The sequence below is a fragment of the Plectropomus leopardus genome, chromosome 16 (genome assembly GCF_008729295.1).
Source record: "Plectropomus leopardus isolate mb chromosome 16, YSFRI_Pleo_2.0, whole genome shotgun sequence".
Taxonomy (NCBI): Eukaryota; Metazoa; Chordata; class Actinopteri; order Perciformes; family Serranidae; genus Plectropomus; species Plectropomus leopardus.
In genome coordinates, this window is record NC_056478.1 from 12,093,301 (window position 1) to 12,113,716 (window position 20,416).

At 39.1% G+C, this 20,416-nt stretch overlaps 1 protein-coding gene across 1 annotated transcript; it reads left to right on the forward strand.

Annotated features, from left to right (window-relative positions):
* The first annotated feature begins 2,841 nt into the window (after positions 1 to 2,841).
* On the forward strand, positions 2,842 to 20,252 carry parp1 (poly (ADP-ribose) polymerase 1). Its single transcript, XM_042503850.1, has 23 exons — positions 2,842 to 3,079; positions 6,990 to 7,152; positions 7,695 to 7,810; positions 7,946 to 8,160; positions 11,921 to 12,011; positions 12,108 to 12,224; positions 12,445 to 12,621; positions 13,516 to 13,678; positions 13,923 to 14,063; positions 14,188 to 14,427; positions 14,560 to 14,625; positions 14,712 to 14,844; positions 15,080 to 15,275; positions 15,377 to 15,505; positions 15,784 to 15,867; positions 16,143 to 16,265; positions 16,623 to 16,751; positions 16,902 to 17,000; positions 17,175 to 17,327; positions 17,498 to 17,625; positions 17,720 to 17,781; positions 18,331 to 18,445; positions 19,443 to 20,252. The coding sequence occupies exons 1-23, from the start codon at positions 2,957 to 2,959 to the stop codon at positions 19,522 to 19,524; spliced, it is 3,045 nt and encodes a 1,014-aa protein (XP_042359784.1). The 5' UTR covers positions 2,842 to 2,956; the 3' UTR covers positions 19,525 to 20,252.
* The last annotated feature ends 164 nt before the right edge of the window (positions 20,253 to 20,416 follow it).

Sequence of the window (20,416 nt, forward strand, 5' to 3'; positions counted from 1 at the left end):
CTGTACGATGCTGGTTAGTGTTTTGCACTGTGTTATCTTGCATAATTCTCACAATTTTTTAGTATATTTTGTATTGTGTATTGTATCGTGAGTTGACTTTCACTAAGCTACTGTTATCCAAGATTTTCAAAAATATCTGTTGTTTCGTGGGCCAACATAATAAGTCCCATTATTTATGAATGGATTGGTGCTTGCTTTCGTATTGTACTGTAAATACTTTTATGCCACTGTGAGTGTTGCTCTGAATTTCTGATATTTTAGTCAAACATTTGAATCACTCTGTAGCCAATTCTGTTTTGCCTCAGTACACTTTTACTCTCACTTCCGTTACTTGACTACAAATACATTTACAACTTGGCAGTGATTCTCCACAAAGAGGTGATCTGTTGAACTGACTTTAATGCCAAAACTACCTCCCACGTCACTCCTCTTGTATACTAATACCAAAGGACACAGGAGATTGTTTTGTTTTGTAATGTTGATGTAATAATGCGTTAAATGGTACGTCTGATGTACATTGTCACTATCATATGAACATAATATGAACACCCTGTTACTGCAAATTATTTTGTGTTTTTTTACATTTTAACTGAAGGGTGACAAGCTGATCTTAATATTTTCCTGAGGAATTCGTCAAGTTAGTTGGTACATTTTTTTAAAAGTGTATAACTAATAATTATTGATTAGTCCATGATTGAAATGTTTATACCTCAGATTTATTTTCTGAAACACATGGCTGGACTGAATGGTCCTTTATCAATCTTTAAAAGTTGGGCATTCGTTAGTGACACTGTAAGATTATTTTTTCCAAGGTATATTATGTTTGTTTTTTCATGATTTTTATTAAAACATTTAATTGATTGCATTTTCTGCGAATAAAACCAGTGATGACAAACAAATCTAAATGATGTTAATTTAAGTAACTACAAAGATCCCTTTTACTCCAGTCGGCAAATCAGCTACGTCAGATGAAGCTTGTGTGGAGAAGACTCAACCAAGCTTGGACAAGTTAGAAACATACAACATAACATATCCAGCCACTACCACAAAAATATGGACATGAATTTAAAAAAAAATGTGAAGAAAGGGTCTTGTTATTTAAAGCAGAAAGTGATAAAGGAAAGGTAGGGAAGCCAGTTTCCACCAGTGTGACAAAATAGATAATGTGAGTAATTATAATGAGAAACTTTCCCAAAATAATGATTCTCATTATTCTGAGATACTAAGTCCGTATTTCAAGATAAGTATACAACTTTGAGAAAGTGTGTCATTCATTTGTGATACTAACACTTTTTATTTTGTGATACTGAGTTATTAATTCAAGACAAGTCATTATTTTGAGTAGCTTTCTCATTGTATTTAAATACTAAGTCATGATTAGTGATGATGAGCATGGTGAGTGATGATGAGCAGATTAAGCATGATTAAGTCAATATTTTGAGAGATTTTCATATTTTGAGATACTAAGTCACTATTTTGAGATAAGTAGGTCATTACTTTAACAAAGTTTCATATTTTTTGAATACAATTTCATTATTTTGAGTTACAAACCTATTCCTTTACCACAGCCTATAGGTATTATTCTGAAAAAACTTCCTATTGTTTTGAGATACTTAGTCTTTAATTTGCAATGCTAAGTCATTACTTCAAGAAAAGTCATTGTTCTGACAAAGATTCTCATTATTTTTGCCATTCTTATTCATTATTTTAAGATGCAAGGTAATTATTTTGAGAGAATTTCTTATTCTTTTGATATACAAAGTCATTTTCTTGAGAAAATTTGTCATTATGATGACATTGTGATTTTTAAATCACATTGGCAGAAATTGGCTTCCATAAAGTCAATACTAGGAGAGAGAGACTGGACGATAAAATGTGTTTTATTGTAAAATTAGGGTGTTTGTTCTATTTTGATTTGACTATAAACTGATTAATCTCCCCGTTAGAAAACCTCACACATGCCGTTCTTTAAAAACAAGCGTGGTCGTAGTCTGACTCTGCACATGCTGCTTCTGTCTTTCTTTTTGCTGGACGATTTCTCTTGACTCGATCAGTTCTGGCTGCAACTCGCGCGGGTATTCTGCTGCTGACTCCTTGATCGTCTATTATGAACGATGGCTCACTCTGTTGTTATAAAAAAACTAGGTATTTGGAGTCTGAAATATTAATTCTAGTTGGGGGGGTCCATATTTTTGTGACACAAATACACATTTCAAGTCTACAGCTTGAGTAGTCAATGGATGAGAGTATGCACCATAGATTGTATGGTATGTGCAGTGTATCAATCCACATTTGGCACCCTGAATTATTATTGCCCAATTGAGGCCAACATTTTCACTTTGTAGACATGCAGCCCCATTCTCCTGAAATATTTTACAACATAGCTAAAAGGTGATACTCAGCCAGGACAGCCAAAAAGGAGCATAGCACTTTTATTCGATTTGTACAGGATATTTATATTTGTGCAGTATATTGGTCTTTATCTATTATATGTTATTCTTATCTATTGTATGTTATTCTATTTGACCTTTACCCTTTACCCTGCACTGCTGCAAAACTTGTATTCCCCTTCTGGGGATCAATAAAGGATTATCTTATCTCATCTTATCTTATCTTATCTTATCTTATAAAGTAAATATAAAATAAATTCAGCACAACATCAATAGCATTTTAACACTCTTACTAGTTTTGCATTTTGAGCATATTTGAATATGAGAGGGGGCTGTTGTAATTGCTGCATTGTTAATCTGTTATTTAAAGAGTATTTAAAGATGTGTTGGTACCAAGAAAAAGGGACGGAGTGAGAGCTCTTTCTCGGCGTGCTCGCTCTCTGGTGCCGTGCAGGCACGCGGGTTTCCCCTCTCTGTGCATTGATTGTTGTGGCTCCTTGTCATCCGGAGAAAGTTGGCCTCACAGTCAGTTCATTTCATCTATCTGTAATATAAGAACCAGAAGTATGGCGGAGTCTCATGAGGACAAGCTGTACAAGGCGGAATATGCTAAAAGCGGCCGCGCATCGTGCAAGAAATGCAAAGATAACATCGCCAAAGACTCGCTGAGGATGGCCATCATGGTGCAGGTAACGCAGCGACGTCTGCAGAAAGCCAAGCTGTTAGCTAGCTCACTTCCAGGGTGCTAGCTTTTATAAATATTGTGGTTTATTCCGCAATTATGGTGACTATCGTTAAACTAACCGGAGAATGAAAATCTGTAGTTCATGGTTTGGTTTCAGTTGTCTAAGTTTAGGCCCTCGTTAGCATTTAAATGGCTGTCATTGTCTATTGAGTCTTGCTCACAAAGAGCCGCTGAGCTTTTCTTGTCGGACTCAGACTTACACATCTTTTTATTCATGAAAATGAGCTTAATTGATGTATTTTCATGCAACTTGAGGTTTAAACATAAAACTGCGCAATGCCCGAGAGAGCACCTAGCCAAAATCACAACAGCACCATTACCTCAAAGTGAGGTCCGTCTGCTTCCGCAGAGAATTAATGAACTAAGAGGATAAACGAGCCTCATTATTCATGGCTTTGGAGCAGATTTTCAGTTGCTTGACTTTTCACTCTAAAGGCAAGCTAAGTCAGCAGGAGCACAGGTTCATCGCGTAAATAGTCACATTTCAATAAACCGTTTTGATTGTAGAGATTCTGTAGTTATAGTCTGGTAGTAGTACTTGTAGTAGACTAGTAGTTGTCTATTGGAGTATTTCCCATCCAGGGGTCCTTAGAAAATGGGGAATATTTTATTTTCACTTTATTGTAATTTACCGTGCATTAATATTCTTTCGAAATCGTCACAAAATGAGTTTCTCCCTGTAAAAATTAACATGTAAGGTCCGTCAGGGCCGATACCGATTATTAGTAGTTAAAGAGACAAATAACCGATATTTGGAACCGATATGCACTTAAAATAAAAAGGTTTTGTTTTTATTTTTGCCAAAATTTAGAATTTGGAATATAATAAAGTCCAACACAAAACTTTCTTTAATGCTTTTAGGAAATGTTTAATCAAAACTGAAACGTTCAACATCATATACAGCAAATTCCCAGCAACTTTTTTTTTTTAATAAAGTCCAGTGAAAATTTATATAAAAAAGAAATAAATATAAATAGTTACCTGGGGTTTTACAAAGCAAAAGTTACTCCGATGCTGACAGTTTCTTTGCACCTTTTAATGAATGAATTTTGCCAATTCAGATAATATCAGCCATAATACTTGGCCATGCCAATAATCTTTCGTCCCTACTTCATATATGCAAAACATGGATGAAATCAAATGTTCAGTTTGTGGTAATAAACCTTTTATTAATTCACCTCAGGGACCTAGTAAATCTCAAGTCTTTATACTTATGTTCCAAGTTAAGACTAGTCTTAAACTTTGAGTTTCGAGTCCTAAACAAGTGAAAATGCACTCTGTAATAAAAGAAATGCCATTTTATCAACAGAATAATACTATATTAACATTACAAAAATCACAACTAATTTTTATAAACAAGCATGTTGGAAGTTGTTGCATCCTATACTTTAATTTCCAACCATTTTTTGCATAATGTTGTTTGTAGTTTTAGTATGCCAACAAAATACATTTGGTATAATTTTTTTTTCCAACTAGTGCACAGTAACGTATTGTTATTTCTTAATGGTTCTCCCCTGCAACTTGATTGAATGCTGTCGGTTTGGTTCAAATGCAGTGGATCTGTGGAATTAAGTGTTGATTTTAGGTGAATCCATAGTGTTTATGTTAGTTTTTTCAGAATATGAAGAAAAATTAGTTGATTCATGGCACAACCTTTTAATAACACACTTTTTAATCTTTGAAGGAAGCTATCAAGTATTTTTAAGTCAAAAGCCTCAAGTCCAAGTGAAGTCACGAGTCATTGGTACTTAAGTTAAGTTGCAAGTCATCTTTGGATGTTGCCAAGTCGAGTCTAAAGTCATCAAATTTGTGACTTGAGACAGACTCAGATCCAAGTAATGCGACTTTGAGTCGACACTTCTGATTCACATATATCATGTTGCTAATATAATTTGTAATGTGATATTAGGTTGTAACCATCATGTGCTGAACAGGTAGAGTGACCTAGATTAGTGAGGAAAGTTGTATATAAGCACTTGTCCGGTAAAGCAGGCATTAGTAGTTTTGGGGGGTGTGCTGTTGCACAATCAATCTGTAGAATAAAGCTATACTTTGTTATCAATGTGTTGTTTAAATGCTCTGAGCAATACAATATTACACATCTTTGTAGTGTTCATGTTGTTTCCACATTACGAATTAAAGCTTATAAAAAAACAGAATTTGGAAATTTGGAAGAACCACTTCCCAGTTGGGCCATCTGAGGACACGTGAATGCAGCTTAAGAGTCATAAGAGTGACTTTCATTTCCTCCACCGATGTCTCCTCAGCAGATGCTGACAACCAGAATTCGTCTCTGAATCATATTAAAAAAAAAAAAAAAAAAAACGAATTTTAGGTGGACGTTCCTGAAGCAATACCTTATCAAGTGGGGGTCCGTGAAATAATGTGTTTCACTGGTCTAGTGAGTCATGCAATTACAAGTGCTCAGTCCACTAAGATGCCAAAAATAGCCTTGCTATGGTGAAACATTTGTCAGCAATAGACATAACTTCTAGCATATTACATTACAATGCAAATACATTTTCCTAAACTCTTTACCACAAGAAATTCCTTTCATTAAAAACAAGTTGTTTTTTTTGTTTTTTTTACAATCATCCAATCAGATGACGTCAGTAAATATGACATTATCCTAAAATGTGCATCAGAAATACAGTACTGTGCAAAAATCTTAGGCCACCATAGATTTTTTGTTTTAGAAAAGTTACATTGAGGACATAATATATACATTTATTGCTTAGAACAGCAAAAAAGTCTAAATAAAATGGCTTTTTCTGACTGAAGTCAATATTTAGTGTGAAACATGGCATCATACAACCATAACAAAAGGTAGCTCAAACGATCAATATTGGGCTTTGGACATGTCTTGAATGCTCCCTGGTGTAAGTACACCAAAAAATTAGTATTGTAAATCTCATAATGCCTAAGAGAGTTCAAGAAATGCTAATTAGAGGTCACAGTAAATATTTGCAACTTAAGCCTGATGAGGTTGTTTTATTCTGAAATATTTGCATATTTAATACTGTATACTGGTTGTATTTTAGTCAGTAAGAGACTACTAAGAAATAAATATGTAGGGTCATAAAAACTTCAAAAAAGTTCAAAGTGGCCTAAGACTTTTGCACAGTACTGTATAGTCAGCATAATGATGAGCAATAACACAAAATTGACTTTGTCTTTAGTCTCACCTCTTCACCAACCCAAAGTCACTGTGAGACAGAGTATAACTGCATGTCTGCATACACGATCTTTGACTTTTGGTTAATTCTTCCTCACATAAAATGCTACACTAGAGTTATTTATGTTAGACAGTATGTTTGTAAATTTTTTTTGTGATACTTTAGAAATAATACGCTGCAAAAGATTTTATCTCACAAGTCCAGGAATGAATGAATGAAATCTTTAAATTAATCTTTCTTTTGAGCTGCAGTCAGAACTCGTTCAGGTGTGTTTCCACAACAGAATTATCTCACATTTATGTTTCACATTTGGAGGTTGTTATCCCATATTACCACTGGTTTACCATAAATGAGGGCATAACATTTTAGGGGATTTTAGGTGGATCCTTCTGGAAATATTGAGCGTCAAACACTTAATTTCCTTCACTTTTTTTGTGCACTAATTTGTGCCTTTCTTGCATCGTTTTCAGGAGAAACTAACTTCACTGTTGTCAAAATAAAAGCCCTTTGCAACTTTCATGTGTTTTTTGTGGGGAACAAGTGCGCTTGTTTAAAATATTAAAGGGGGCGTGTCCCTTGCGTGCACCCTGAAATCTACGCCTATGACTATGACTGTAAATATACTACTTACATTTAATCTTCCCTGTGTTTTTTTTTTTTTTTTTATTTGTCCGACAGTCGCCCATGTTTGACGGGAAGGTCCCCCACTGGCACCACTTCTCTTGCTTCTGGCAGCGAGCAGCAGCTCAGTCCACGGCTGACATCGCCGGGTATTCTGACCTCCGCTGGGAGGACCAGGAGAAGGTCAAAAAGGCCATTGAAAGTGGAGGAGCAACAGGAGGTCAGTACTTGACTTTTGGCATTTAACTTTCGGCACTTCTTTAAAAGATTGTTAAAATGTCATATTGCCACACACAACATGTGGAGTTCAGTCCCTCTGAAGCTTCAGTGACATGATAGAGCCAATAATTAAATGTCATGTCCAGCCTCTGGCTCCTCAGTTAGGCTGCTGACTTTCTATTTTATATGCAGCCTGATTGGCAAATGTAGTTTATAACATTTTCATATTTATTCATGAGGGACTATCTGCTTTTATTCATTAGCCAGGTAAACATTGTTCTGTCCAACAGGTTTATAGATCATTACAGTGTAGCAGCAACTCACAGCAAACACAGACTAAATTCTCCTCTACTGTAATATCAGTTATCAGCAGTTATTTTTTTTTTGGATGGATGGATGGATGGATATTCGGTTGTAGTATTTGTTCCAGCAAATATAATTTATCCTCATAAATCTTGCATATATATAGATATATTGGTTTTTTATGACTTGATTTCTCTTTGTTTGCTTGAAAATGAAAATTGGATGACTTCCTTCTTGCAGGAAAAGGAGACCAGAAGAGTGGAGCTAAAGGAGAGAAGACACTGAATGACTTTGCGGTTGAATACGCCAAATCGAACCGCAGCACATGCAAAGGCTGTGATCAGAAAATAGAAAAGGTCAGCCGCCACTTTTATTTGCACACAGGAGAACTGTCAAGTTTGTTATCAGTTATTTCAATGTGACATATACACATATAGCTATCGTGTAAGTTTGTGTTTGTGGGTCTCTGAGTCTGTGATCTTCTTCTGCAGGATCAGATCCGTGTTTCCAAAAAAACCGTGGATGCAGAGAAGCCCCAGCTGGGTCTGATCGACCGCTGGTACCACACTGCGTGCTTCGTGAGCCGTCGGGAGGAGCTGGTCTTCAGGCCTGAATACAGCGCTGCCCAGCTGAAGGGCTTCAACGCACTACGGGCAGAAGACAAGGAGGAGCTGAAGAAGAGGCTCCCTACTGTCAAAAATGAAGGGTGAGACAAAAGTTTTACACAGTCTGCAGTATAGGCCGCTACAAAGTCCCCTATTTAAGCCGCCTTTGCTTTTTTTACACAAAACCAAACCACGGTGGCATCATGCCGCTCCAGTATGTGATTTTAGATAGCATGCAGGGTTCCTGCAGATCCTTAAAAAGTCTTAAAAGGCAATAAATTAAAAAAATCTTGCTCAGATGCTCAGACATGGCAGGTTTGACTTTATGAATCTTTTTTTTTCTGACCTTGCATGGTGAAATTTCAAAAATAATTGGTAACATCTATTTTTTTTGTGAAGTAATTTTAATAAATTCCTTTTCTTAAACTTGTTTTCGATGTAAACCCAAACAGTGGAATCTCACATGCAGAGTGAGAAACACAAAACTGTCCAGAAAACAAGCCAGAAATGCCACATTTAATCCAGAGCTGCTAACTGCGTCCAGCTGCTTTTAAAATCTCCCTCGAACACATAACAAGTCATCAAAACGTCACACCCACCCTGTCCATGGTCCTGTCCTGCCGGCTGTCCCTTTTTCACGTATGTCAATTTTGCGCTGTTGATACCTTTGCTACTGGCTTCAGGTGAGACAACTCTTTTCCCCCAATTCTGCATTTCTTCTCTTTACATACCGTAGAATGGCGAGGTGTAATAACGGCGTGAGATTCATGCACACATGAACAGGCAGTGTTAAAAGGGCTAAAGAGGGAAAAGGGATAATATTCTTTGGTGCTGGTCGGGATATCTTAGCTCTGGTACACGTTTTGGACTGCCGCCGCGTCTCTATCGTCAACACTGGCTGCATTTGAAGCCTCCCTGTCCCTCACCATCCTGCAGCACAGGAAAATTGCCTTAAAGGTGTCCCTGAAAGCCGTCATTGTGTATGCATACAGGAAGGGGTTGACAGCAGAGTTGGCATGTGACAGGATGATGGCGGCGAGCAGCAGCTCCAGCGGCACGGGGCAGCGGGGGCAGAGCAGCAGGAAGCAGTTAATGATGTGAAGCGGGATCCAGCAGATAGTGAAGAGGAAGAGGACAAGAAAAAGCGAAGTGGCGGTCTTCATTTCTTTGCGCATGCTGGCTGCCGCCCTCATCTGTCCCTCCCCTCTGCCACTTTGCTCACATGCGATGCGCCTCACCTGCCGCTTGACTGTGACAAAAATTTGGGCATAGATGAGAAACATGATCACTAAGGGTGCCAGCACGCAGGCGAAGAAGTTAAAATAGACCATGTAGGTCATGTCTACAACAAAAACAAAAAAACAGTAGCCTGAATCAGGCGGCATCTTGTGCCAGCCCATCAGAGGCACGAGCCCGATGAGAAAGGCCAGCAGCCACATGGTCAGGATCACTAACACGGCGTTTCGTGGCGTCATCAGGACCCGGTAGCGGAATGGCATGAAGATGGCCACGTAGCGCTCCACAGCCACCGCCAGCAGGCTGAAGATGGAGCTCTGCGTGAACATTATTAAAACACTCAGCATGAGCAGACACAGGTAGAGGTTGTGACGCGGTAAACCAGCGTCAGTCAGGATGGCACAGGGAATGGCGATCGTGCCCACGCAGATGTCAGCAACTGCGAGCGAGACCAGGAAGTAGTTGGTGACAGTGCGCAACTTGCGGTTGAGGCCCACGGCAACGCAGACCAGCAAATTGCCGACTGTGGAGAAAAAGGCAATGACCAGCTCGGCCGCCATGTATGCCACATTTGGGGAGATCACGAGGTCAGCGGGCGGGGGTGAAGGGAGGGAGGAGTTCTGAAAAGGCTGCAGCAAAGGAGCAGACGGATGTGAATAGTTCCTCGTTTGGTGGAAAGTGTAGCGGTTCAGCAGGGCAGTCGTGTTCTCCATGTTTGTCCCTGAAGAAAGAGATTAAATTAGAAGTCTTAACTGCTCAGTGGAGCGACGAAATCAGAGTTCCTGCTCCGTATGGAAAAGTATGGAATTTTTATTGCAGTAATTTCCAGCTCTGGATAATTATGGAGGAAAAGAAAAGAGCGTATGGTTAAATATATATTAATTTTCCGACTATTGCTGCCATTGTGTTTTTAAAAATATAAAATTCAGGCATTAAAAATTCAATTGATCATACATGCAGAATGTTTTTCACGGTGTTTGGCGCTGTCAGTACATTTAACATGTGAGAGTCAAGCCAGAGAAATCAGGAATATATACGTAGATTGCTAAATGCCCTTCTTATTGACAGGACCAAAAAAAGTGGTCTTTAATGTAAAATAAAAGTTTAGAAAAAACTTAAGTCCTTGGTTTCAGTTCCAAAATTCCGAAATTTGTCTTAAATTTAATTCTGAGTGGCATAAAAAAGGTTTTCAAAAGTCTTAAGTTTTCCTTAAACTAAAGGAACCATGTTAATATCTGAACCAAACAAAAAACATCAAAAATAACCAAACATTAGTTAATGATTTATACAGTGATGTAGTTATCAGAAATTTGAACCAGTCTTTTCTACGTTTATGGCTGTGTTTATTATTGTTTCTACAAACACCATGGATATACAAGGCTGCACCGATGTGGTGAAAATTGAATTAGCCTTCTAGAAAAGAACTATAAATAATTAAAAGAAAGAAAGCTAAGAGGCTAAAGCAAGTTGCAGAACAGTAATACACAATTATTTATTCCACATGTTAAGGGAAAAAATAATACAAGTATCGTCCAAAGATGGACTTGTGTGGATTTGGTGTTGAATGGGTTGTATAAGCTACAGTTGGCAGCATAACAGCTTTTATAGTCAGAATGTAACAATTATGTTAACAGTTGGATTTTAAAACAATTAATTTACATAACGCTGCTGTCGGGTGCAAACCTTCTATCTCCAAAACTGTTATTTTTCAGGAATTAGAAAAAACGTCTTTGTAAAAGGATCCAATGGAGATAGGAGGTTTAGTCTCAAGCTTTTTTAAAATACATTTTATCAGTTGAGAAATGGTAAAACTCACTGACAGACATAGAGGGGGACCGATGAAAAATCATTTATTTAAAAAAATGAAAATTGTGATTTGTGGTGATACAATGTACAAACATCAGCTATTAATACTCAGATGTCAAATGTCGTCTGAAAATTCAGCCGAGAAGGAAAGGAAATTTGAGTGTGGAAAAGTGTAAAAATTCGAAATGAATAATATGTGGGAACCCTGTAACGTACGAGAAAGCAGTAAAACTACTTACCCATCTACAGCAGTGTAGTTCTTTCAAATTACTTCAGAAACTAAAGACTCCATCGTCGTTATTCTCACAGCAGCCATATTGACACTGAACATCTGTCCTCACATGAACATTTCTGTTTGAACAAATCTGGAAGATGCTACTTTATAGAATTCCCTTCTTCCCTCCTGATGTCAGTGAACGTGTGATGAGGGATGTTTGTGTTGGTTTCGCCAAAGGATCAGACAGTGACTGATTGCCACGGGGGGGTGGGGGGGGGGGGTTTAATTAATATTTTTTGTCAGGGCATGGTGGATGATATCAGCATTGACACCTGGGATCTTGGAGACATGTACCTGCTTGTGTGTGTGTTTGTCCATTAACTAATGGGGCCCTAATGAATTCGCGCAATGAATAAAGGTGTCGGACTCAGACCTGTTTGCTCCAAATCTTGGTTTTGTTCCAGAATCCCTTTTGGCCTCATTTAGGAAGTTCATATGTATGTTTGTTTTGTCCATGCTAACTTATTAAGAACACAAAAAAGCAAAAGTTTAGAAGAAAAGTTTGACAGAAAACTATTTTGAATTCGTGTTTCCTTTTACAGGAAGCGCAAAGCCGATGAGGTGGATGGAGCGTCAAAGAAACAGAAGAAGGAGGAAGAGGATGAAAAGAAGAAGCTGGAGGAGCAGTTAAAGGTAGGTTTTTTCTCCACAGTATTTCATATTTTGGAGTAAACATCACAATATGGTTGGTGACCATATGCTGCTCTGTTGCTGTGTGTGCATTTGCAGAACCAAAGCCAGCTGATTTGGGGAATCAAGGACAAGCTGAAGAAGTTTTGTTCAACCAATGATATGAAGGAGCTGCTGATTGCAAATAGCCAGGAGGTTCCCTCTGGAGAGTCCAATGTAAGAGAGCGTCGCCTTATTTAACTTCCATTGTATTCAAAGATAAATAGCATTGATAAGAGTCCAGACGGTTATGTCAGTTGTGAAGACTTTGCTCAATCTTTGGTCTTTTACTGTATGTATAACATATAAACAACAACTACCTGTAGCTTCCTCAAAACCTAAAGCTGTTAAAAGTTTCCCTCCTACGACCAGCATTTATGTTTTGATATATTGTCAGGTTGTGGACTGCCTGGCGGACGGCATGGCGTTTGGTGCTCTCGAGGCCTGCAAGGAGTGCAAGGGCCAGCTGGTGTTCAAGGGCGACGCTTATTACTGCACAGGGGACATCTCAGCCTGGACGAAGTGTGTGTTTAAAACCGCAACACCCATCCGCAAAGACTGGATCATCCCCAAAGTAGGTTACCTCATTTCAGGGCTCCTTTGGTTTTTTTATAGGATAGCAATCCCCATGCTAAAGCCCCGTTAATGTCTTTGTAATGAAAGCAATGGTGGCATATAGTAGCTGAGCTATGGTTAAAACAATTACATGGATTAATAAGTCTTACTGATTACACTGAACTTTGATCTCCCTGTGGACAGACTGAAATAAAAATAGAATATTTATCATAGATTGTATAAAAATAACAGACTTCCCCACTGTGACAACGCCTATTGATTAGTGGACTTCCATTTTGAAGCACCATGGATTTTTGAAGCCAGAAGTGACGCACTTGGACAAGAGGATGGAGATAACCCTAACACCAGCTGCTAGCTCGGTTAGCACAAAACATGTACAGTCTATGGCTAACTGTGATAATGCTTCATTTTAAAACCGCTAAAACAAAATGTACTTAACAAGCTAGACTGAGCATCTGACTCCTTAGAGGGTCTTTTAGTTCAACAAGTGCTGACCAAGACTTTTTTTTAGCCAAACAAGATGTATATTCAACAGTTACAAAAGGAAAATACACTGAAATAGCTATAGCTACACCAGTACCCTTAATCTGCAGTTACACTATGGTTATATAGCATAACCCCACATATGGTTATGTTACCTAACCAACATTGTCATTTTCGTAGCGATTTGTAAACGAACGGCACGGCAAGTGGTCCTGGACTTAATTATGCGTTACTTTAAGCCTTAATAACATTTAAACGTGTGAGTTATATAAAAATTCACCCGCCATATACTTGTCATCATTGGCTTCATTTTTCAGCCCTGGAGGTTTCCTCTTAATAGTCGTACAAAGATGAAGAAAGTGTCACATTGTTATTATATTTTACTGATGTTGTGGCTCGATCATTTTAGGAATTCCATGAAGTTCCCTTCCTGAAAAAATTCAAGTTCAAGCGACAGGACAGGGTTTACCCAAAGGAGGCTCCCACCAAAATTGTCACCACAGCCAAAGCAGAGCCCTTGGCGAGTGCGTCCCGTGCCCCGACTGAGAGACTGCCAGAGGGAGCACCTGCAGGTTAGTGAACACACCTGAAACATCAAAATTCTGCATGTATTGAAATAATTTATTTGGATATTGTATCCTCTCTGTACGCTTAGCTTGTGATTCAACGGATCAGTTCAACATGAACTACGATCTTATTTTATTAAGCAAAAAAAACAAAGCAAGACCGCCCTGACCGGTAGAATTTGACCACCAAATTATTAAAATACTTGTTTTAATGTGAGAATTTTGTGATATCTGTGTTTCTGACCCACAGACAAACCTCTTACTGGTATGAAACTTTTGGCTGTGGGCAAGCTGACGAAGAACAAGGATGATCTAAAGGCCGCTGTGGAGGAGCTCGGTGGAAAGATCACCGGCACAGCAAGCAAGGCAAATCTCTGCCTCAGCACCAAGAGTGAGTAACCAGTTCAGAGATGCTATATCGCCTAAATTTTGGCCAGTGAGCGCCCTCAATGTAACATTTCCATCTTTTCTGACTTGCGGTCTTCATCACACCTTCGTCCTCAATGTTTTCGCAGAGGAGGTGGAGAAGATGAGTAAGAAAATGGAGGAAGCGAGGGACGCCGGGGTGCGCGTGGTCTCTGAGGACTTTCTCACAGACATCAAGTCGTCGGGTAAAGCCCTCCAGGAACTGGTCTCCCTGCACGCCCTCTCACCCTGGGGTGCAGAGGTCAAAGTGGAGGCGCAGGCTCCGTCTGTGGCCTCCAAGTCTGGAGCGCTGGCTACCAAGAGCACAGGCAGGGTGAAGGAGGAGGAAGGTAAAGAATGCATGTGTTGCTGTTATTAATGCATGTGCTTATAAATGTTTATCTAAACAGTAGGCCTTGTTTTAGAGGGGTGATGTATTTAGATTTGTGTTATAGCATTGGACTCTTTTGTACACATCACAGGTGGAAGCAAATCCAAGAAAATGAAGCTCACAGTCAAAGGAGGAGCTGCGGTGGATCCAGATTCAGGTGAGCGCCCTGCATTAAAAACATTGTCTCACTTTCCCTTATATTTTTGTTTTCTGGCTTTGATTGATGATTTTGATTTTTCTCAGGTCTGGAGAACAGCGCTCATGTCCTGGAGCAGAGCGGGAAGATGTACAGCGCTACGCTGGGTCTTGTGGACATTGTCAGAGGAACAAACTCCTACTATAAACTGCAGCTACTGGAGGATGATGTACAGAAACGGTCAGTGTTGCTGCAGAAAATCATGACATCGTCACTTCCTTTTTTGTTGTGCTTTTATTAAAAGTTAAATATTACACTAGACAACCCATAAATTTCACTTTATGTGGTATCTTAGCTTGCTAGCGTCATTGTTCGTTTACTTTATTCTCCATTGTAGTTGCCGTAACAGGAGAAATAATAATAATATTGTCAGAAAAGTCATTCTAGCCGGACTCTCTCTGTTGGGTCTGTGCAGATACTGGGTGTTCAGGTCATGGGGCAGAGTGGGAACCACCATCGGAGGCAACAAGCTGGACAAGTTTCATGATAAAAATTCAGCCATGGACAACTTTCTGGGAGTCTACAAAGAGAAGACGGGCAACGACTGGGGCTCCTCCAACTTCACCAAATATCCCAATAAGTTCTACCCCCTGGAGATCGACTATGGACAGGTACACACATTAACATACACAGAACTACAAAGGAGACGTCCGACGGTGTGTTTTACTCTGCAGCTGACCGAGTTTTGCTTTTCTGTCTTGTGTTTTGACAGGATGAGGAAGCAGTGAAGAGGCTGACAGCCACCGCAGGGACCAAGTCCAAGCTGGCCAAACCCGTCCAGGAGCTGATCAAGATGATCTTTGATGTAGAGAGCATGAAGAAGGCCATGGTGGAGTTTGAGGTAAAAATATATATATATGGTTATTTGTGGCTGTGTACATGTGAGAGAAAAACCACATCAGACAAAGTTTGTTTTTTAGTAGCAGTTTTACTCATAGACAAACAAAAAATAGCTGCTTCAATGAATAAACGTAACATAAACTCAATGTTTCAATCTTGTGTAAAGAAAATGCATTGTACGTTCACCTTTATAGTTTCAGTGGACCCCAGTGCGTGCATTATTCATTTATGTGTCCCACACACAGTGCATATTGCTTATACTTCCTCTTCTTTCTTCAGATTGACCTCCAGAAGATGCCCCTCGGAAAGCTGAGTAAGAGGCAGATCCAGAGTGCCTACGCTCTCCTCACTGAAGTACAGCAGGTCTGTAACCAGCAACCTCTGCTGGAGAGATATCTCGGAGTTCAGCTTTTTATTGAGATTCGTCTTCCTAGGACTCTGTGGTGCATTGCAATCCACTTTAACACATTTGGTTCCTTTTCTTGCCTCCACCTAAGTCAGTTAGACTCTTGTGATGAATTTTTAAAAATGCAAAAAACAGTGCTTCACTGTTCGATATCTGCAGTGCGCGTTCTTCTCTTACCTTGCAATCTGGTGAACAATTCTGATTATATTGGTCATTTTTTTGTGTATCACAGGCTGTGTCAGATTCTCTGTCTGAGGCCCACATCCTGGATCTCTCCAATCGTTTCTACACGTTGATACCACATGACTTTGGTATGAAAAAACCCCCGCTGCTCAACAACCTGGACTACATTCAAGTAAGGACATAATCACATACCTATACCACTTTTACTCTGCATATGTCAATATTCCTTATTTGACAGGGGTCATATCAACAGCATAATCCGTTTGGATATTCTGAATTAAGCCTTTTTATGAATGTAGCATGAGTCACGTGAGTTTAAGCCCAAACCTGGTAGTCTGTAGTGGAATATTGATTTTCATTAGCCATGTAAATAGCTGATTAGAAATATTGTCTTTTTGGAATAACAGCAAAAAAACCAGAATGTTTTGTGCATTTAAATATAGTCACTGTATCCTAATGTACAATTCTCTCTTGCTACATAAATGAAAGGATTATTTTTGGATCTCACAACATCTACATCATTTTTTAGGCTAAAGTTCAGATGTTGGACAACCTGTTGGATATTGAGGTGGCGTACAGCCTGCTGAGAGGAGGAGCCCAGGACAATGAGAGCGATCCCATCGACATCAACTATGAGAAACTCAAAACCAAGATTGAGGTGAGGCGTGTAACTCCATGTATAACTCTTGATTGATGTATAACTCAAGATTATGTATTTTTCTGTATTTTACCCTCAGAACAATATTCAGTGAGTATGTGGAGATTGTTTGGAAAGATTACAGTATGTTATATCTTTGCTCTTTCACAGGTTGTTGACAAGACGACAGATGAGGCTAATATTATTATGCAATATGTTAAGAACACACACGCTGCTACACACAATACTTACACTCTGGAAGTGCAAGAGGTGAGTCATTTTTGGGAGAAACCGTTAAAACATAAGCTTCATTTGAATATTATGTTACAATAGTTAGCATTTATAAATGTTTCTTTAATTATTGATTATATCACAAACTTTGCTCTCCTTGTTCAGCATGAATTACCATGTCACTGTGTCCCCTGACTTTTTTCCATTTTCTAGATCTTCAAAATTGTTCGAGAGGGAGAGCGCCAACGGTACCGTCCCTTCGAGGAGCTGCACAATCGCCAGCTACTGTGGCACGGTTCTCGCACCACCAACTACGCTGGTATCATGTCTCAGGGTCTTCGCATTGCGCCTCCAGAGGCCCCAGTGGTAATTCCTTGTTTGAATTCAAGTTTGTGGGAAACCAAACTCTTCATTTGTTGTTATTCATCAGTTTAAAACCTTCACTCCCATAAATACCTGCATTCTGTCATGTTTTAAGTAGATTTTTCTCCTGTTCAGTCCTGTGTCACATTGCTGCTTTACTTAATTTTCCCCAGACTGGTTACATGTTCGGCAAAGGTGTGTACTTTGCTGACATGGTGTCCAAGAGTGCAAACTACTGTCACACCTCCCAGTCAGACCCCGTCGGCCTCCTGCTGCTGGCTGAAGTTGCCCTCGGCAACATGTAAGTGACAGTCAGAGTTCCTATAAAAAAACAACCTTTTTGTAGTGTTTTAAAAATATGTGATGTAAATTAATGTCTTTTTTTTTAAATGCAGGCATGAGTTGAAGAAGGCATCTCACATTACAAAATTACCCAAGGGCAAGCACAGTGTTAAAGGTGAGAAAACTTTATTGGTCAAAAAATTGGGCAAATTTTATCTTGATTGTCTATGTTCTGTTTGAAAAAAGTTCTGGGAAAGATGCACATTGTTCACCTAAAGGTATAGGAATGTAGGAATTGTTGGCTACCCTTTGTTAACAATATCAAGAGAGTGAAACCCAAACTCAGATTTGTCAACTTGGCAATTCAGCTCTCAATATTTGTGTTTTTTTGGCACATGTCCATGATTTTTGTAGTAGAGGTTTGCATGGGTCTACTTGGATCTGAGATCTCCTAGGCTCCTCTCTGACAGGTCAGTCTGACAGGTCAGGTCGAGAGTCCATTAGGGTTTGGGTCCATCATTTAGGACCTGTGAAAACCTCTATTTTGTAGCTTCCTCTCGGAAACATGCTGCCTACAGTCTGGCACGTGGTACGTTTTTATAATGTCCCAGTCACCTGCATGCTGTGCCCAGGAGTTTCCCAAAAACGGCAAAATAAGAGGAAAATTTGAAAATACTGAGGGTAGAGTCTTTATCTTTAACATAAACTTTTTCTTTTCTTGTAGGTTTGGGTAGAACTGCTCCCGATCCAGGTGCATCTGTCACCTTAGACGGAGTGCAAGTGCCTCTGGGAAAAGGAGTCCACACTAACATTGATGACACAAGTCTCCTGTACAACGAGTATCCTTCAACACTGACCACCTGCTTTATGAATTTCAGAATTTTGCCCCTAAATGATCCCACATGTTCCGTGTTTTGCCATATAATTAGTTATTTGATAGTTCGTAGAAAAGTGCAGTCAAAGAATTACGGCTCGGATAATACTTTCCGCAGTGATCACCCCGTGGACATGTACTCACTTCTATCTACAGTACAATTAAGGGTCTGTGAAAGCCCCCAGTTGAAAACAGTAGGACTTGGAGATGAGCTTAACATCTTGCCACTGCTGCTGGGCTGGAGGTGGGAACAAAAAATTAAAGCATGCACAGTCAGTGAACTTACTATGGTACAGTCATGAGGGCGCCTGGTCGTGACGTGAACATGACACACCAGAAATACAAATCACACACACACACACACACACACACACACACACACACAGAAAGGCATACTTGTCTGCTGCAAAGCTGTGTACACAGTTCTGGTCTACTGACAAAGACTGACTATTTTTAGCGGGTGGTCTTTTGTTTAAAAAAAAAAACAAAACGTGCACATGCTAATTTTAGACAAAAAGGGGTAGAATTTATAAAGGCTGAGATGTTGTCAAGCCTGAATTTACACCAACATTGCCGCTTTAATTTTAAGATTAGATTGATCTTGGATGGCTGTTTACATACAGTGTGGTAAGCTCTGTTAGCGTAGCTTATCTTTAATTTCTAACCTTCTGACCGCTCAGTAGACTTTCAAACAGAGATTACCTTTAGTAGTCTAAATTAAACACATAAACCATTTACTGGCTGAGTGCTGACTTAAAGACAGGACAAAAATAAAAACAGGTGTAAAAACCTTTCTGTTTGATGTAAGATTTACACTACAGTCAATTCATTATCTCTTACTTGGATCATCTATTTTTTTATTCACTTCGTAATGTCTTTTATGTGTGACTTTCCTCTTTAATTTTCATGTGTCTGTCATATTATCTGTTTAGTCTCTTTTCCTTAACTGCTGCCCCCCCCAGGTACATTGTGTATGATGTGGCGCAGGTTAACCTGAAGTACCTCCTGAAGACCAAGTTTAACTACCAGACGTCCCTGTGGTGAGACGGTTCGTGTTCGAATCCTTTTCAGTCAAAACAAAGACCACTGTTGCCTCCAAAGGCCTCGGCTTCAATCTCAGCAACAGAAGATGTTTGGCAGAGGAGTGATGCTGCACCACGCTTGACAGTGGACTTGGAAATCTCTAGTCACTTTATTGCTTTTTCATCAGGTTTACTAACTGACAGCCTTCCTTAGTAACTCATTCCTAAGTACATAAATGCTTCAGAGTAGAGACAGACAGAAATCACAGCTCAAAATAAGTGATTGACACACGGTTCATTCTCCATAGAAAGATTTTGGTTTAGAAATGAATATCAAAAAGTATTCATAGATTTCTTTCTCATGTGGTTATCTTGGATTTGAGACAGATCTATTTCTTCATTCTTTAATGAACCTGTCGTTAATGAGGCCTAGCACTGCAAGTTTAGAAGGTTTTCGAGTTGTGAGCAACCAGTCTGCAGACATACACAAACCAGTAGCCACTAAGAGGAACATTCTCTAGACTGTCGGGTTCCCAAATACTGTACAAGGTTTGACATGTATATATTTGTTCTGTTGTTTGTCTCTCAAGACGTCTTCCTTGATGAAAATTAAAAAAAAAAAAAAAAAAATGTGGTTAGTGTTAACGCAAAGTATTCTGTAAAAGAAAGCCCGCCATGTTGTGTGGTACACTTTTTCTTAGTGTTTTTCTCGCTTACCTCAAATGCAATAAAAAGTTATCAAAATTTTAATGCTTATGTCTTCTTATAGTTGTTTTCTTGTTCTGCATTTTCAATTTGGGATTTAGGATGGAAAATAAATATAAATTTGCATGTCAACTTTTTCAGGTAAAGAGATTTATTTACATAAGGCCTTTTCCTTCTCTCCTGTCAACCCCATAGGCAGGTCACAGGTC

What these genes read in the sequence shown, in the direction of transcription:
- parp1 (XM_042503850.1), top strand. Translation starts at nt 2,957, where the DNA reads ATGGCGGAGTCTCATGAGGACAAGCTGTACAAGGCGGAATATGCTAAA. An exon ending in GTGATCAGAAAATAGAAAAG is followed by an intron (nt 7,811 to 7,945) that starts GTCAGCCGCCAC and finishes CTTCTTCTGCAG; the next exon opens with GATCAGATCCGTGTTTCCAA. An exon ending in CCTACTGTCAAAAATGAAGG is followed by an intron (nt 8,161 to 11,920) that starts GTGAGACAAAAG and finishes TTCCTTTTACAG; the next exon opens with GAAGCGCAAAGCCGATGAGG.